General features: G+C 33.1%; 1 protein-coding gene across 5 annotated transcripts in view; it reads left to right on the forward strand.

Annotated features, from left to right (window-relative positions):
• Vps13b (vacuolar protein sorting 13 homolog B (yeast)) overlaps nucleotides 1-19,735 on the forward strand; it is a 657,708-nt gene that overhangs the window by 162,249 nt on the left and 475,724 nt on the right. For all 5 annotated transcript variants that reach the window (XM_013512757.1, XM_005381858.2, XM_005381857.2 and 2 more), the window contains exons 18-19: nucleotides 18,029-18,163; nucleotides 18,923-19,096. In XM_013512757.1, the coding sequence (XP_013368211.1) occupies nucleotides 18,029-18,163; nucleotides 18,923-19,096 (309 nt within the window). The remainder of the gene's footprint in view (nucleotides 1-18,028; nucleotides 18,164-18,922; nucleotides 19,097-19,735) is intronic.

Consider the following 19,735-nt stretch of genomic DNA (forward strand, 5'->3'; position numbering starts at 1 on the left):
CACTGTGGAAATCAGTTTGGAGATTCCTCCGAAAACTAGGTCTAGAGGTCCCATTCAACCCAGCTTTTCACCTTGTGGGTATTTTCCCATAAGATCTAAAAACATCATAGCATAGCGATATATGTGCACCTATGTTCATAGCAGCACAATTTGTAATTGCAAAATTGTGGAAGCAACCCAAATGTCCATCCACCAAGGACTGGATGAGAAAACTGTGGTAATTTTATATAATGGAATATCACACAATTATAAAGAAAGGTAAACTCGAGGCTTTTATAGGTAAATGGTCACAACTAGAGACCATACTCATAAGTGAAATAAATCAGACCTACATGTGCAAGCACCCCATTGTTTCACTAGTGTAAAATGTGAAAGAGTTAATTTAAACTGGGAGGTATGATAGACATTGTGAAATGATAGGAAAACGTTGACGTGTAAAGGGCAACTGGGATGTGGGAATAGAGAAGGGAAAGAGGGAGAAATTTTGTATGTATGTATATACAGGATAGCTAACGTAGTTGTTCTACTGTCTTCTATTTGTTTGCTGAAAGAAAGTGTCAATGAGTCCTTGATTGTTCAATATTGCATGCCTCTCTGTTTTCATGAGAAACCACTTTGAAGATATCATATGTAATATAAGAAGCATTGTTAATTTTCTGCCACTTTGTAATTCTGTATTGTGTTGACTGTTCTTTTGCAGTTTTGTAAAAGGTTGTCTGTCTGTTAATGTTTTCCTTTTATTTTTAAAATAAAAGAAATGTAGTATCAAGGTGCATTCATAAACCTAGAAATGTCTCCAATTTATCATGTTTATCGCAGTGTTGTACCCTGTTGTGTGAAAATCCACATCATCTTTATCCATTCATTGATGGATGTTTGGATCTTTTCACAATTTAGCTACTACAAACTGTGTAACTATAAACATGGTTGTGTATGTATCACTATATTATACTTTTAATTCTTTGGGTAGGATACCAAAAAGGGGAATAGCTGGGTCAGATGGAACCTCTAGTTGTAGTTTTTTGGGGAATTTGCATACTGATTTCCACAGTGGTTGCAGCATTCTATACTCCTATCAACAATGGAGAGGTATTTCTTTTCTCCTCCAGCCCCACCAGCATTTGTTATTGATTGAGTTTTTGATAATAGCCATTCTTTCTTGGGTGAAATAAGATTTCAGTGTTGTTTTAATTTGCATTTCTTGAACGACCAGTGATGTTGAACATTTTTTGATATATTTATTCACCATTTGTACTTCTTCATCTCAGAAGTATCTATTTATTTCACAGGCCTATTTTTGTATTGGGTTTTTAAATTGGTGGGAATCTGAGTTCTTTGAGTTCTTTATATATTCTAGATATTACTCCTTTGTCTATAGAATACCTGCCAAAAAGGTTTTGCAGCTCTACTCTGTTGGTGATTCCTCATGCTATGCAAAATCTTTTTAAGTAGATCAGATCCCAGTTGTTGATTCTTTGTAATATTTCTTGTCCCATGAGAGTTTTGCTCATAAAGTCTTTGCCTAAACTTAAATTTTCGGAGTTCTACTTATTCTCTATTTGAGCAGATTTAGTGTTTCTGTTTTAATATTGAGATTGTTGATCAGTTTTGATTTTAGTTTAGTACATGTTGAGAGATATGTGTGTAATTTTGGTCCTTCGCATGTGAAAAGCAGTTTTTCCTGCACAGTTTATAATGGAGGTTATCTTTCTTTTAGTGAAATTTTTTGTCCCCTTTGTCAAATATAAGATGGCTGTGTTTGGAGTTGTTTGTGCATCTTCTAATCTGTTCCACTAATCCTTGGATCTGCTTTTGTGCCAGTACCCTGCTGTTTTTATCATTGTAGCTTTGTTTAATTTCAAGTCAGGGATTGTGATGCTTCTCACTTTACCTTTGTTTCCCACAATTGGTTTTGCTATTCTGGTCTATATAGGTTCTAAATGAATTTTAGGATTGTTTTTTCTAATTTTATGAGGTCTTCTTTTGGTATTTTGTTCAGATTGTATTAACTCTGTATAACAATTTTTGAAGAATGGCCATTTTCACTATATTGGTTTTTTCCTATTCAAAAACTGGATAGCTTTCCATTTTCTGATATCCTCTTTCATCTCCTTTTTCAGTGTACCATAGGTTTCATTGTTAAGATCTTTTACTTTCTGCTTTAGATTGATTCGTAAGTATTTTCTCCTTTTTTTGGAATGATATTGTGAAAGATGTGGTTTTGCTAATTTCTCTCAGTAATTTTGTTATTTGTGTATAGGAATCTGTTGATTTATGAATGTTAACATTGTATCCAGCTACACTACTGAATTTACTTATAAATCTAGAAGTCCTTTGGAGGAATTTTTGGGTCCTTCTATGTAGCGTATTGTGTCATCTGGAAGTAATGATAATTTAATTTCTTCCTTTTCTATCCTTATTTCTTTTATTTATTTTTCTTGTCTAATTGCTCTGGCTAATGTTTCCAGAACAATATTGAAAAACAATGGTGATAGTGGACATTCTTGTCTTGTTTCTAATGTTAAAATGAAAACATTTAGTTTTTGTTTTATTTTGATGTTGACTCTTGGTTTGTCAGAGATGGCTTTTATCAGATGCCGATTGAGATCATCTATTCCAATTTTCTGTAGGTTTTTTGTTATCATGAATGGGTCCTGGATTTCATGAAGTGCTAGTTCTGGATCTATTGAGGTAGTTTTTGTCCTTTACTCTGTTAATATCATGTATTATATTTATTGACTTGTGTATGTTTAACTTTTCTTGCATCCCTGGGATGAGTCTTAATTGGTCATGGTGTATAATCTTTGTGATAATTTACTGCATCATGTATGCCAGTATCTTACTGAGGATTTTTGCATCTATGTTCACTAGGACATTGCCCTGCAGTTCTCTTTCTTGTTGGGACCCTTCTCTGATTTTGCTTGCTTTCAGGAATGACTTTGGGAGTATTGTTTCTCTTTCAGTTTCATTAAAGATTTTGAGAAGTTGTGACATTAGATCTTAACATCTTGTGGACTTCCATGGTGAATCCATCAGGATTTGGGGTTTTTGTTGTTGTTGGTTGGATTTTAATTACAGCCTCAATTTCATTGATGGCTACCGGGCTGTTTAGAATTTTTATATCTTCTTGATTGAGCTCTGGTAATTCATGTGTATCTGTATTTTCCATTTTAATAGAATACAAGTTCTCGAAGTAGGTATTGATGATCTTATGGATTTCTACAGGATATGCTGTCATTTCACCCTTTTCATTCCTAATTGCATGGATGTGAGTCGTTTCTTTCCTTTTTTTTTTGTAAGATTGGCTATGGATTTGTCATTTTTATTTAATCTTTCAAAGCACCAACTCTTGAATTCATTGACTCTTTGTATTGTTTTGTTTAATCTCAGTAGCATTAATTGCTGCTCTGATCTTTATGATTTCTTCCCTCATAAGAGCTTTGTATGACTTGCTCCTTCCTCTAGAATATTGAGGTTCAGCAGTAGGTTGTTTTATTTGGTCTTGCTTTATTTTTCTGACGTGGGAGTTCATTGTTATAAATTTACCTGTAGGACTGCTTTCATTGTATCATGCAAGTTTTGGTATGTTGTATTGTCATTATCATTTAATTGTAGAAACTGTCCAACTTCTTTTTTCATTCATGTGTAACCCACTGGTTGTTTGGCTGGGTGTTTTTTCTTGTGTTTATACAGTTTTTACAGTTTCTTTTACCGTTAATTTCCAGCTTCCTTGCACTACAGTCTGATAATATACATGGGATAATTTCATTTACCGAGGCATGTTCTATGAGGTAATATGTACTCTATTTTGGAGAACAGCCCATGTGCAACAAAAGAGAATACATTTTCTGTTGTGGGGTGGAACACTCTGTGGACATCTACTAAGTTAGTTTTTCAAGTGATTTGGTTTAGTTCTGGTATTTCTATGTTGATTTTTATCTATTCGATTTGTCTCTTTGTGACAGTGTGTTATTGAGATTCCCTTTTACAATTGTTTTATTGATTGTTTGATTTTTCATGTCCCTTTTCATTTGTATGGGTGCACAGATATTTGGTACATATATATTTATGATCATTACCTCTTTCTCTTGGATTGTCCTCTTAACTAGTGTGTAGTGACCTTCTTTGTCTTTCTTGATCAGTCTTGGCTTGAAATCAGTGTTGTCAGTAAATAGAATAGGTACCCCTGCTTATTTTTTTTTCTGTGTTCTTGTTGCATGAATATTGTTTTCCATCCTTTGACTTTCGTTCTTTGAATTTCTTTTCAAGTCCAGTGTTTTTCTTGTATGCTGCATAGTGTTTGATCTTGTTTCTTCACCATTCTGCCAATCTGTTTCTTTTGATTGGTAAATTGAGACCATTTCTATTGATGGTTATAACTGATATGTATTGACTTATTCTTGTCATATTATTTCCTTTTATTGGTTCCCTTTGTTTCTGCTTTGTTTAATTGCTAGCCTTGTTTTGTAGATTCACTGTATTGAGGTTTATGGAATTTCAGGTTTCCTTTTCTCCTTTCACATATCCTTCAGAACATTTTGAAGTACTTGTTTGGTGTGATAAATTTCTTCAGGTTTTGTTTGTCATGGAAGTTTAGTTTTTTTTTCTCATCATAGTTAATTGGGATATCTTTCCATTGTCTGATTATCTTCTTTGATCTCCTTTTCAGAGTACTGTAATTTTTAGTGAATAGATCTTTCACTTCCATTGTTAGCTCAATTCCTAAGTATTTCATTTTTTTAGTATGCTGTTGTGAAGGGTGTTGTTTCCCTAATTTCTGTCATTGAGATTGTTGTTTGTGTACATGAATGCTATTGAGTTTCCAGTGTTTGTTTTGTATCCAGCTACACTACTGAGTATCAGGATTAGTGGCATTAGATCATCTGTAAATTATTTGCAGAATTGAACAGTGAATCCATCAGGAGCTGGGTTTTTCTTTGTTGGGAAGTTTTTAGTTACATTTTTAATTTCTTTGACTAATACTGTGTTATTTAGAATTTTGATGTGTTCTTGATTCAGTTTTGGCAATTCATATGGAAGTGTCTTATTTCTTCATTGATTTTCAAGAATAATTTTTTGAGTTACATCAATCTGAGTTGGAGGTGGAGGCTGTTTTCTTTTAGGTTTTGAAATGCCTCACTCTAAGCTCCTCTTGATTTGAGGGTTTGTATGGAAAAGTCTGCTGTTATTCTGAGGGGCTTTCCTTTACCGGTGATTTGTTTCGTTTTTCTAACAGCTTTTAATATTCTGTTCTCATGCTGAATTTCTGGAATCTTGATTATTATATATCTTGGTGTAGGTTTATTTTGGTCATGGTTATTTGGAGTTGCATATGCTTCACTCATTTGTATATCAAATTCTTTATCCATGTTTGGGAAATTTTCTGCAATTATTTCTATGAAGAGTTTTTTTTTTATGACATTTGTGCTATCTCCAGCTTTCTCACTGACTCCAGTCAAACTTAAGTTCTTCTTTGCTTCATCTTGCATATGTTGGATTCATTTTTCATGGTTCCTTGCTGTCTTTATGGTATCTTTCTTTTTGTGGTTGCTAACCATAATCTTGTCTTCTACATCTGATATTCTGCCCTTGCCTGGGTTCAGTCTCTTGCATATATATATACTTTCACTGGAGTTTTCAATCTCCTAGATTTCTGTTTGGATCTGTTCAATGGATTCCTGTTTTTTTCACATGCTGGATAATCATGGTTTCCATCATTTTCCTAAGCTTCTCTCTTTTTTTTAAAAAAAAAATCTGTGTCTGCTCTTATGCCTTTCATTTTGTTTGTCATTTCTTTTTTTACCTGAGAATTCATTTTTTCTATAGCTTTATCCATTTGTTTTTTCACTTTTACTGCTCTCATTTCAGAAAGTTCCTGTGGGTGGCTTCCAATTTTCTATTTCTCAGTGTGCTGTGGACTTGTCCTGGGTAGTCCTGAGGTCTAAGGTTTCATTTTGCTTCTGTATCTTACCATTTTCTATTTTTCTTTTTCTTTTCTTTTATTTCTTTTATTTTTGTTTTTTGAGACAGGGTCTCACTATGCATTTCAGGCTGGTCTTGATCTCACTTAGTAGCCCAGATTAGCCTTGAACTCACAGTGATCCTCCTGGATAGTTCTGCCTTAGCCTCCCGAGCACTGGGATTACAGGCGTGCACTACCATGCCCAGCTTTATTTTGTTTTCTATGTTGATGCTTGTAGATTTGTTATGGTAGATAGCTTTATTACTATTATGGAGACTTCCCTAGGAAATGTCTATTCCTTGGGGATATCTTCTAGGTGTAGGTAGTTCATGATCTTTGTCTCTATCCCAAGAGCCTATTTTCCCAGTTCATTAAGTATGAGAGGTTGCTATGTATTTGACTCAGATGCTAGTCCTATGATACTAAAATATGGTGATACTTATGATCTCAGGCAGTGACAGTGTTGTCATATATGGGATAAAATGATTATAATAGATATAACATCCTGACTAATGTAGTATGGTTAACAATAACAATAGTTTCAAGCACAACCTACCTACTGAGAAAACTGCAGAAATGTTTTCTAGATGTAGATGCCTTTTACTTTTGAGTCTGTTGCAAGATTCTACCTCTTCAATTTCTTGGGGATCAAAAGTTACTACCTAATTGGCCTACTCCCTTGTTCTTTAGTAGTGGCCTATGGTATTGTTTATGACCCTCTGACAGTCTCAGTCTTGGCTTACAAGGAAGAAAGAACCTTTAGAATATCTATGTTAACTTGGCTAAAGGAGTACAATCAGTAATAACTGTAGCATCAAGCAAAGCCTAGAAAATGACAATTTGTGGTAACAATTTACCACATTCAACATATGAACAAGATTTGTAGGTATATAAATCTAAAATCAGAAAAATGTATATGATAAATATCCTCTAAATACAGTGATTTTATCCTCAGGGGAGGAAATTTAAAAGGAATAAGAGGGAAAATTTGAGCACTATAAGAAGAGAAAGAGACTAGAAGAACGGCTGAAAGACCAAGCAAGATTAGGATTAGCAATATTATTTTGCAAATATATGTAGTTTTTCTTTATAATTTTATCTTTTATTACTGACTTTACCTATTTCATATTTTTCTGCTATATATTCAAAACCATAACTATTTAGTTGTTTGCAAGTTTTCTTAGCCAACAAAGTGAATATATATGACAATATTTCTCCGTGAAAAGGCACTGTTTTTCCATGTACTGTCCCCTAATAGTAATTTATTTCATCTTCTGCAGCTAATAATCATTGGCTTTTAGAGTTAAAACAATTCTAGTTACCATGAGATTTAATTCCTTACTTTTCTTAGGTAAAGAAAGAGAGCCATGAAGCTTTTCAATCCAAGATTATACAGCTGGTTATGTTTATACTAGAATAACAGTGTAGTGATATTTGTAACAACTTCCTTACTACTTTTTTTATGTGTGATGCTAAGCATGTACCTTACCTCTGAGCTATATGTCCAACCCCTATTATTAATTCTTAATGTATAAGAGCTGAAGCTGGATTGTTTGTAATAATAATAATAATTACCATGTAGTAGCTAACAGTTATTGAGTAGTTACATGCCAGATGTACTGTTATCCACTGTCCATTTCTCATTTCAGCCATTCCTCATTATTATTCATAGGGTAACTAGTGAGTTATTACTGTTCTCCAGTTGAGAAAAGTAAAGCAGTGTAGATAAATTTGAGGTGTTATTCTATCTTTAATATCTTTGCTCATATACAGTGTTTAACCTCTAGAGATACTTGCTGCTTCTTCCTCTTTTAGGGTTAAAGTGTTACGGAGGGGAAAATTCATTTAAAAGCTAACTTTACCTAACAAACATAGCATGAGTTCTTTTAAAAAGAAAAAGAAGGAAACTGAAAACCCAAGCGGAAACAAACCAGCACTGATGCCTGGTTTCCTGATGGGCTGTGGCAAGCTCAGGGACCAATGGGCTTGTCTTTTAATCACCAAAAGGAGATGGGGATGAGAAGGAGGAATTGGAAGTGATATTCCACTTCCACAAGCTTATAACTTCAAAGGTAGTATGTTTAAAAAATCTTTTCCACTCCTAAATTAATAAAGAAAGTTCTTTATGTTGGCCTTGATTGGGAAGGGGGAGGGTGCCTTCCCAGAGAATTTGTAACCACAGTCCTGTCTTCACTCAGGTTTTAATTTCCTGCATGATCTAGGAACCACCAAGCCAATAAGTTACAATACAATCCTGGGTGGCCTGGTTCTGTTTCTTGGTACCCAGTAGTAAATACAAATATTTTCAGTGGCATATGCCCTCAACTTTGGTAATGTATTTGAAAAAGAAAGCCTTGCAAACATGTGAACTGACAATCCAAAATTACAAAACACCTAAATAATCTGTCTGTAGTAAGAATAAGTAAGAACCTCCAATGACAGAGTTAAACTTCTGAAATGTCAGATAATATAATGATCAGAAACTCAGTATGAAATGATCATGTTTAAGATGATTAAAGAAGTAAAAGTGTTGAAAATATAGGGCACATACGTCAGTAAGACTACAGAAATTTTAGGAAGGGAGATTACTTTTTGGCAGAAGTTATTGAATATATGAAATGGCAAATTAAATATATTCAAAGATGGTTTGTGAACTTGAAGGTGGTTGCATGGAAATTCTACAGAACTCAGTGCAGAAAAATACAGATAAAAATGAGAAATACAAGTAAAAAATCTGGATCGTAGGATGAGAGGATTGTATATTTTCTAGATTCACAAAAGAAGAAAGTAGGATAAAAGCATTATTTAGGTACTTTTCCTTTCAAAATTGATGCAAAATGTAAATAACAAGATGGGAAAATAAACCTAAACCTCTGTGGATACAGTGAACTAAGGGTGCTAAAGAAAAGTATAAACTTTTACATAAAACTGGAGGGAAAAGAATTTATTATTAACTTACTCTTCTAATATGTCACCTTTTGTTTCCCACACTTGTAAATGAAGGTGTTAAGCATAAAGAAAATATTTGTCTTTGGACATATATTTGTGGTATGGTGCTGTTTGGAATTCTTGTGTTTAAAGCATGTACAATTTGGTGATCATTCCCTTTTCAGCCACAGTAGGCTCTTGAAACTTCTTGTTGGTCTGCATCTAGAAGGCATGAATTTTTCAGTATTCTAACCAAATCCTACCCTCTTCCAAATAAAAACATCTATTTTTCTGTTTTTTAGTTCCTTATTGCATACCGTGGTAGAACAAAATTCAGTAAATAATCTTGAAGAGAAACAGGTTTTTTTTTGAATTTTTAAAATACCTTTTTTTATAGGGCAATTTTAAGTTTACAGTAAAATGGAGGAGATACATAGATTTCTTTTACCTCCTGTCCCATACATGTGTAAGGTTCCTTGATTATCAATAGCTTCCATCAGAATTTTAATGTTACATTGCTGAGCCTGTGTTGACACATCATAATCATTTAAATGCATAGTTTATGTTAGGGTTCATTCTGCATGTTTTGCATTCATGGACTTTGGATGCGTTTGTGTGTATCTCTTGTGGTGCATACACAGTGTTTTCATAGTCCTAAAAATCCTCTGTGTTCTGCATATCTATTTTTTCTCTCATTCACCTACCCTTGGCAATCTGATCTCGGTACTTTCTTCAGAGTTTATTTTTTCTTGAATATAATGTCGTAAGGATCACATAGTAGTAGCCTTTTCAAATAGGGTTTTTTCATTCAGTAATACAAATTTAAGGTTCCTCTATTCCTTTTCCTGCTAGCTCATTTCTGTTTAGCTGTAATATTCCATTGTCTGCATGTATCACAATTTATCTGTTCATGTAAATGGGGAACATCTTGGTTGCATATGAGATTTAACAATTATGAATAAAGCTGCTATTAATATTTGAATATAGGGTTTTTTGTGGTATAAGTTTCAGTTTCTTTGACTAAATGCCAAATAGCCTAAATGCTTGATTATTTGATAAGAATTTGCTTAGTTTTCTAAGAAATAGCTAACCTTACTTCCACCATGGTTGTACCATTTTTGTCTTTCTACAAGCAGTAAATGAGAGTTCCTATTGCTCCATATCTTCACCAGCATTTACAAGTGAGGTTAATTCTCATTAATAATGTGAATAAATTTTCTAAGAATGTGTTGTTAGTGTGACAAAGATATTTAGGAGACCATAATTCATGTAATTTTAGAGTTAGAAGCTAATTTATGTTCATCTTTATATGAAGAATTATTTCATAAACTAGTTGGCAAGAATGTGTGACTTTGATGTGAAATATATCTTTTTATCATTCTGTTACTATAACACTGAATCATGTCAGATGTTTGCCATTGTTGATGTTAAACAAAAATATTATGAAGCAGAGAAGCTTAACTATAGATTAATGTTGGTCAGTAAATGTTGCTCTTTTTGCTCTATTGGCAAGGACTGCTATGTGCAAATGGGCATGAAACAATGAAAAGTAAATTTTTAGTTTAGAAGACTTAGTGTTTTCTACCTTGTGAATATTTAAAACTTTTGTCATTTAGTTATCACTGAGTTGCACTTTTGAGATAACTTTTTATTTAATGCTATTTAATTGATTATATTTTATATTCTACTGAAAATAATGGGTTTTGCCCAGATATTTTGGCTTAATCATAGGATGTTGCTATATCTGCCAGATTGGGTTTTTGGAAGCCATTTACAATCTTCATTCTCAATTGACTCTAACCCTAATTAGCTTTCTTGGTATACTTATTTTTTCCTTACCTACCCAGACAAAATTTAAGTTTCTACTTTATCCTCAGATGATAAATTTTCCTCTCATTTTACTTCCTTTGTTTCTTCTTTTCCTGAAAAAATGTTTACTTTTTATTATAAAACCTACTGTTGACCAGGGATATAGCTCAGAAGTGCAGTGCCTCCTTGGCAAAAGAAAGGTCCTGAGTTCAATTCCCTGTACCAAAAAAACTCCCTACTTGTTTAGAAACTCTTTGCTATTGTTATTTTGTAAAATGTTGTTTAATATTTCTGTTAAAATGAATATTCTTTTAGTGCGTATTTTGGAAGGATTTTCTCTTTTAGAAACCTGTAGTATATTATACTCTGCTGTGATTTTATCATTTTTCTCTATGAAGGGTGGTTCTTGGCTGCTTCAGTATTCTAGATAAGCTTTTGTTTTATTTTTTTAAGAGTATAGTTTTACAGAGCTTGTTAGAAAATGGCCAATCCTCTGGCCCCCCTGTCACTATCACTGCTTTTTAGAGGCACTTTTCAGTTCATTCTCAGATGTGTACCTTGAAATTTCTAAGCAATTATGCTCTATTAGAATTCAGAAATTTTCCATTTTTGTTACCTTAAACCTATGTGTACCTTTATTGTTGGGTTTGAGGATATATTTTTCCTACTGCCATTCTGTGTAATAAATTAACGTAAGCATAGTGCCTCAAAGCAACACAAATTTATTTATACTTCTGTAGTTTAGAAGGCTTAAATGATCTCAGACTAAAATCAAATCGTTGCTGGGCATACATAGCTCAGTGACACAAGCGCCTGCCTGGCAAGCACAGGGTCTTGAGTTCAATTCCTGATATCAATAAAAAAAAAAAAAAAAAAAGTCCTTTGCAGACTTTCTTGGAGGCTCTAGAAGAATCTGTTTTCCTTGTTGAGCTTTTAGAAGCCTTTTGTATTTTTTGACCTAAGGCACCATCTCCCTATCTGTAAAGCCAGCAACACTGCATTTCCCTTTTAAAAAATTTCAACTTTTTGATGGTACATGTTTGCAGTACATAATGATTATACTCCTCGTGAGAATTGCTGTGTGTACGGAGCACATCTTCATTCTTTTTACATCCCCTTCCTCTCTCCTTGTTACCCTCCTTTCTCCTTCCATCTCTTGGTCCCCTTCCCTTCTGCAAAAGATTTATTGTACTGTGTTCTATTACCTTTCTGTTATTCCACTCTGTGTTTTTACTTGGAGTTTCCATGCAATATTTAAGCCTGTTTGTCTGATTTATTTCGCCTAATGTTTTGGTCTCAAGTTGCAACCATTTTCCAACACAGCCATTTCTTGAGGTGTTTCTGTCATTATTTCTCTTTCTCTGACTCTTTTTTGCCTCCTCCTTCCATTTTTAAGAATTACTCTGATACATCATACTATAATGATACATGCATACCAATATAGCAACACAATTCATAGTAGCTAAATCCTGGAAGCAACCTGTATAAAAGAATGTGATACCTGTATATAACAGAACACTACTCAGATACAAAAATGACAGATTTGAGATATTTGTAGGAATATGGATGCATCTGGAATATATAATGTTGAATGAAATAAAACTAGACACACAAGCTTAAGTACTCTCTGGTATGTCTTATTTGAGTGAAGTACAAACAAAGAAAATGATAAAGGAGGGATGGAAGGGTCAATAGGAAACTTACATATCCTATTGCCATTCTGTATAATATAAACCTTAGCTCATGTTATGGCATATAATGTTTATATTCACTGAGGTCATTAGGTTCTTGTATAGGGTATGTCTTCATTCCACTTTTTTCCCTTTCTGTTCCTCTTCATTCTTTGCCCTTGTTTCCTTGGACCCATTCCCTAATGTACCCAACACAAACATATGCTTATATTAATTTATTATATTAGCATAGTGCCTTAGAACAACACAAATTTATTTATATTTCTGTAGTTTAGAAGACTCAAGTGGTCTCCATTTGGTAGCACACAAACCTCTATAGCTTCTAGTATAGAAAGTAATAAATTTCACAGAGCAGAACTGTCTGAATATATGTTTATTTAACCTTAAATATGACTTATAGTTTGGCTGTGTATAGATTTTTAAAGTTGGGAATTATTTTCCAGTAGAATGCTTTTGGCATTGCTGTTGAAAGTTTGATAACATTCTGATTACATGCCTTTGCATATTTTTGTTTTTATATTTCTGGTGTCTTTTGTTTTTCTCTATGAAGCTTTTCAGAGCTGATTTTAACACTTTAGGTGGTATGTATGTGTGTTTTTCATTTGTTGTGCTGGGTATTTGGTAGACCTTTTTAATTTTGAACTCCTTTACTTTTGGAGAAAGTCTTGAATTTTTATTGATTATTTTCATTTTGTTTCAGTAACTCAGGTTCAAACTTACAGTTTCCAGATATTTAATTGTTGTTTTTTTGTTTTTGTTTTTCTTCTGGTACCAGGAATCAAACTCACAACCTTGCACTTGCTAGGCAGGTGCTTTGCTGCTGAGCTAAATCCCCAGCCCCCAGATATTAAATTGTTTATGCTGACTCATTCATTTTATTGTCATTTCTCTTCCATTTTCAGTTTCCTTGTATTTTTTTGATCTATGGGACGTTTCCTTAAGTTTACTTTCAAATCTTTTTATTAATTTAAGGAGAATTAACATAGTGTTTTTAATTCTAAGAGCTGTTTCATATTCTTTGAAAAATTTAAACGAATATTCAGTTTTTGTTGCAGTATCTTCTATTGTCTGAATACACATACATTTTTATTATTTGAAATTTCCTTTCCTTTAGCAAAGAGCCTTGTTTACTACAAGTTCCTTTTCTCTCTTTTGTTTTTTTATCTCTGCCTTTTATATTACTGACTTCCTTCTAAATTTGTTGATCTTTCATATTGTAGAACAAATTACTCAATAATCGAACCTTTATTTGAGTGTGCAGCATGTAAAATGCCTGGTGTCTTGCAGGTAATTGGACATACCTCGTTTTTTATTGGGAGATAATCAGTTTTCAGTTTCTTTGGCTCCCCTTTCTCGGTCTGTTAAGTTTGCACAGAGAAAGATTTTTTTCCCTGCAGGTTATAAGCCTGCCACTGAAGGGAAAGTTCCAACAGTATAAGAGATCTCATGACCAATACGTGTATCTTTATAGATTTTTTAATAATATCCTGTTTTTGACAGGTAACCCTTTCTTTGGTCCAACAGTATAAGAGATCTCATTACCAATACATGTATCTTTATCGATTTTTTTATAATGCCCTGTTTTTAACAGGTAGCCCTTTCCTTGGTTGTATCCTATATCCCATAGTCCACAGTCTGTTGTTCAGCATCTCTCAAGCCAACCCCTCAGTCTTCTGATGGGATGAGTATGAAGTAGTTGCTTGGCTGCATGGTTCAAGGGAATGGGTCTTGCATAAAGTAGGGGAAAGAATCTGTGGTCCTTATGTAACATTTCAGTTACTCATCTTTCTAGCCTCAGCTCCATCCCTGCCTTCCGAATGGCCTGATTTTAAGAATTCTTATTTTTTAACACTTTTTAAATTAATTTTACTCATTGCTATTTATTCTTCAGATGGCTGTGTTCTAAAACTTTGATGATAGGTTTTGCTTCTTTGAGAGCCAGCTACACATTCAGCTGTCATATTTTTATTTTCATTTCTTGTTGGTTTAGGGCTCTAAAATATTTCTTACCAACCTTTTGATGGAGCTCAAGGAATGGAAAGAGGTAAAAATGGAATTTGACTCTAATCTTTTACTACCACAGAAGTCTACCTACAGATCATTTTTCACCCATTCTTTTTTTTCTTGTTTTTTTTCTGGTACCGGGAATCAAACACAAGACCTTGCTCTTACCAGGCAAGTGCTGTGCCGCTGAGCTAAATCCCCAGCCCTACAGATCATTTTTATTAGTTCATCTCTTAATTTTTAGGTGACAGTTGCAGGAATAATAATAATTATATTACTGGATGCTAAAGAATTTTATACTGAGGGAGGGAGAAGTTTATACTCAGTAAGACTAGAAGAATTATGGCCAGGAAGAATGTTTGTGGAGAAATAATTGGGATTATTTCTATGCAACACAGGACCTAAGAATATATTTGTTAGGAGTTGATGTTTTTCATAAAAGTATTAGCAGGAGAAAAAATAGTAAGATATTACTTCTTACATAAAAATTCATAATTATTTCAAAATACACTATAAAATAGTATACCGTAAAATCAATTTCCAATTGCAGTGCCTTAGAGATCCCTTTATTTGCTCTCTTGGACTGTGATAAGCATTTGCATAAGTGTATACGAGAGGACTTTGTATTTTCTTTTCCCAAATACAAGATTTTCCCACTCTCTGTGATTATCTTCCTGACCCATGTTAGCTCTGACTGTACATCCTATCAAAATATTACACTCATTCTGTAAATTAAGTGCTATATAAAATTCAATTGACTTTTCTGAATTAAATATAAAAAGTAGTTTTTTTTGCCACAAATAACTAAAGTGACTTGCCTGAAGCCACCTACTTAATGCTGTTCATATTTGAAGCCACATTTATTTAGCTTCAGAGATTTAACTTACTTTGTTTTATGATTTTGCTCCTGTAATAGAATTCTTTTCATAATTTCAGAGCATATTTCTGGTAGAACAGTGTATGATTGGTTCCATGAGCTATACAATGCTAAGAATCTGGTGCCTCTTTCATAGGGGTCATACTTGGGACACTTTGTAGTTTTATAAGCAACTTTTCTGCCTTGCAAAAATCTACCAAGATATCACTAAAACTTATCCTTCTTAAAAATGTAATAAGTTTGTGACAATGTTAACAAATTTCTTAAAGAGATATCTTGGCATAGTAATATTTTAGCCATTAAAATTTTTAAATATTTGAGATATGCGATGAACATAAAAATGTAGACCTTCAGTTCTTGTTAATTTACCAAGGTCCTTCATACAGGTATAAGAGATTTCATTTCTTATTACTGTTACAGTAGTGGTGATTGAGCTCACAGTCTTGTATAAGCTAGACAAGCTCCCTTTCAAGTAGCTACATTCACAAGTCAATGAAATTCTTAGCAAAAAAGGTTTCATGTGGGCATGGTGTTGCTGAAGCAGGAGGACAGCTAGTTAGAACCCAGCCTGGCAATTTAGTGACTTGGTGGAATCTTGTCTCAAAAAGAAAAAATGAAAAGGATTAGGGATGTAACTCATTGTGAAGGTTTAGGGTTCAATTGCAAGTACTAACAAACAACAAACAAAAGACAAAACAAAAGAGATTTCTTGCAAATTCTTCTGATAATTTTCACATATAATATACATGGGATATTGACAAAGATCTATTATTTATCATTCAAAGTACAGTCCTGAGCTTTATAAACCCTAAAAGAAACACTGTTATATTTGAGACAAATTATTTCTACTATCCAGATTGTTTTTCTTTTGTATCTACTACAAATTGATTTATTTCTTTTGGTTCTGGACATCCTGAGCAACTCTTAAAAGAAGTTTAGTAATACCTCTAATGTACTGACTCCTATATAGTTTCTCTATAGTTTTTGAAAAATTAGCATTGAGTGAGTCTATGAGACTTGGGAAATAGTGCAAGGAATTATGCAGTTCTGCATCCTTTTCATCTTAGCGTAGTGATTGAAGAAAGATAAATTATCCACTACAACTACAGTAGAATTAAATGTGCAGGATAGCTCAATATCCTTTCTTATGTGAAGTGTGATCCAGGCTTTGCCATTTTCTCACTTGCATCTTTGGTGAATTTGTATTTCTCTAAGCTTTCATTTTCCTGTATGTTAAATATATAATAGTAATAACTACTTCTGTTTTGTTTCATGTGACAAAGAAATAAAGTAGGCAGTGTGCATGGCACTTAGTGTTAGGTCAGTGTTAGATGGTGTGATAACATTGGTGCTATTGTAATAATGTAAGTATTGGTGGTACCATTAAATTTTTGAGATACTTCATTCCTTTTGAATCATGGATTTTTAGAATCTGATAAAATGCCTTACCAAAATGCACATTTTAGATAGGATTTCATAGATTTTACGAACTCCTTAAAGTCTGTGACATACTCCAGTTTAGAGCTCCTGCATTGAGGATAATAGGTACTATTTTAAATGCAGCACAGGTGTCCAATATTGGTAACTAGCCAATTAATTGATGCACAGTTATATATTGACGAAATAAAAATTAGCAAAGTGATAGCTCCTTGTAAAGTAAGGGTTGGAATGTAGGAGTCTGTTTTTCAAAATGATACCCTCTAATTTTTTGCAAATCATTCACTGTGTTAGTTAAATTAACCATTGCTAGTATTATGTATTTAATCAAAGTGTGGAATAGGAAAAAAATGGAAATTATATTATTTGTTGTTTATGAATATAGACAAAATGAGTGGTAAGAAGACAAAAGTCCGAAATGGGTCAGATTATATTAAACACTGTCTCTTTCATTTACTAATTGTAGTGCTTTGGGCAAACATTAGTTCTCTAATCCCTTGCATCCTCCTCTGTAAAATGAGGATAGTAATACTATCTATATTATTAGACTTTTGTGAGAATTGAATGGGTTTATATGCATAAATTGTAAGACTTCATTAAATGTTAGAGATCATCATCATCATCGTCGTCATAGTATTTGTCAGTAGTGTCAAAATAATGTTCAGTGGCTTCTTTGCCTGTATAATTCTCACCTACCTTTTGTGACCAAAATGATGTTCTCCAGCTCTTTCAATCATTTATTTTTGGGAAAGATTTATTATTATCTTAATCCTTCAACAAGTAGTAGGTAGAAGAGATGTTGATATTTACCTCTCTGATTACCTGATAAAAATCTCTTTCCTTTCCTTTTGCCTATGAACTATAGTATTTTAACTTAAGAACTTCCTCAAGCTGTTATTGTTTCTACTTCCTCACTCCATCTGACTGAAACATTTTGTGTATGCAGGTAGTTTCCTGTATAAATACTCTACCAAAATTAAACTCAATTTATAAGTTAAATTTGTTTCACAAAGAAATTTCTTATCATATATTTTAAAGCCAAGTATGACTTTTGAAACTCTATTAAGTATTTGTATATTTACTTTTACTTCCTGAGCTTAACTAATCAAGAACTAAGTATAGTTATGAGAATTCAGCCCTATTATTTAAAAATTGTATCCTTTCACCTTTTAAGCACTGAACTCTGAAACCTAACACAAATACTGTAAGAACATCTGAGGTGGATAATTAAAGTATAATTAAGTTTAAATGCCTTGGTGAAGGAGTATAAAAATTATTTAAATTCAATCGGCTAGTACATTTGCAGTTTTCTTTTATTAGGTGTGAAATCTAAGAATCCCCTGCCAACTCTTGAGGGCTCAATCCAGAATGTTGAATTGAAGTACTGCAGCACATCATTGGTCAAATGTGCCTCTGGGACCATGGGATCAATAAAAATTTGTGCCAAAGCCCCAGGTATGTGCAGCTGGACCGTGTAAAACTTTATTGCCTGTATAGGAGAATTGGCCTTGCATTTTACAAGGAGCGTTACTGAAACAAGAATTTACTCATTGTTCCTATGAATCAGAGGTTTTAATTTTTTTCAGTTTTACTTAAAAAAATTTAATAGTGCCAGGATGACACTTCTTGACTTTAAGAAATTATTTTTTAATTACAAAAAATGCATAGTTTTAAGAAGTAATGAGGGAGAAAAACTGAATAAATATCATACTTCTAGGGGAATTAGAAGTTATATATGACACTTTAGTAGTAAATAAATTTATGTTAGTCTACTAGGATTGAAAACAAAAGCTGGCTATTTTTAAAATTAGGGTTCTAATTGATTCCTTCTTCCTACCAGCGTTTTATTTCATAGTATTTTTCTTATTTGTAATTACTCAGCATAAAATAAATTTTATGATAAGTTGATCTAAGTACAGATTCTGTAGAATTTTTAGAAGACAGTGTTCACATTACTTCCTTTTATAAACTGTTTTGAACATATTTTACATCCATTAGCAAAATGTTTAAACATTATTTTAAGTTAGAAAAGCTTTTATCTGCCAGACTTCTTAAAAGTATAACTAAATGTACAGCTAATGTTACCAAATATAATTGAAATGTTATGGTGTTAGTATATTTTTAAGGTCAAGCATCTTTAAACTTCCAATAATATTTTACTTACTAAGATTTATGTTGCTGTTTGTTTGTTTTTCACTCAATATTTCTGTTCAGGTGACAGTGGAAAAGAGAAGTGGGTTCCCTTGCTTCAGGGTCCTTCTGACACTAAAGATCTTCATAGCACCAAGTGGCTCAATGAGAGTAGAAAGCCAGAATCTCTTTTAGCTCCAGATTTGATAGCCTTCACAATCCAAGTTCCACAATATATGGACTATTGCCACAATTCTGGTGAGTTCAAACCTATCATTATTCCATCATTTTGCATTTCCTTTTCCAGAAAGTTTTTTAAAATTAGGCTTTGTAAAAAGTAGTTTGTGTTTATTCTTTTCTGCAGTTTTGCATCTCTAAAATTCAAATGAATTATTTCCATGTCTTTTCTGATTATTGAAATGTTTACAGCAATCACTTTTGAAAGATTTAGTTTTGTTGCAGTACTTTTTGCAGCTGAATAATGCAAGTTAATATCTGCCAATTTGAGAATGCCTTGTCATCATGATTCTAGAGATACTACTCCTCAAAATGAAGGTTTCAACCTGGTGAGAATAGTGAGGAATGGAATCTGAAGGAAGAAATTATGTAAAGATGAGGCCATGACCCAAATGAGTACTGTATCAATAAAAGATTTTATCTTTTAAAGCAGAGATTGGTAAATATTTTAACAGAGAGACAGATAGAAATATTTTAGGTTTTGTGAACCATGTGTTCACTGACCTCAACTGTCTTGTTCAGTTCTTGCAGCATAAAAGGAATCATTCACAATGCATTAATGAATGGATGTAACTGTGTTCAAATAAAGTTTTATTTTTAAAAACAGAAAGTGGGGGCTGGGGATTTAGCTCAGTGGCAAAAGCGCCTGCCTGGCAAGCA

Source organism: Chinchilla lanigera, unplaced genomic scaffold (assembly GCF_000276665.1).
Source record: "Chinchilla lanigera isolate Chin_1 unplaced genomic scaffold, ChiLan1.0 scaffold00016, whole genome shotgun sequence".
NCBI lineage: Eukaryota > Metazoa > Chordata > Mammalia > Rodentia > Chinchillidae > Chinchilla > Chinchilla lanigera.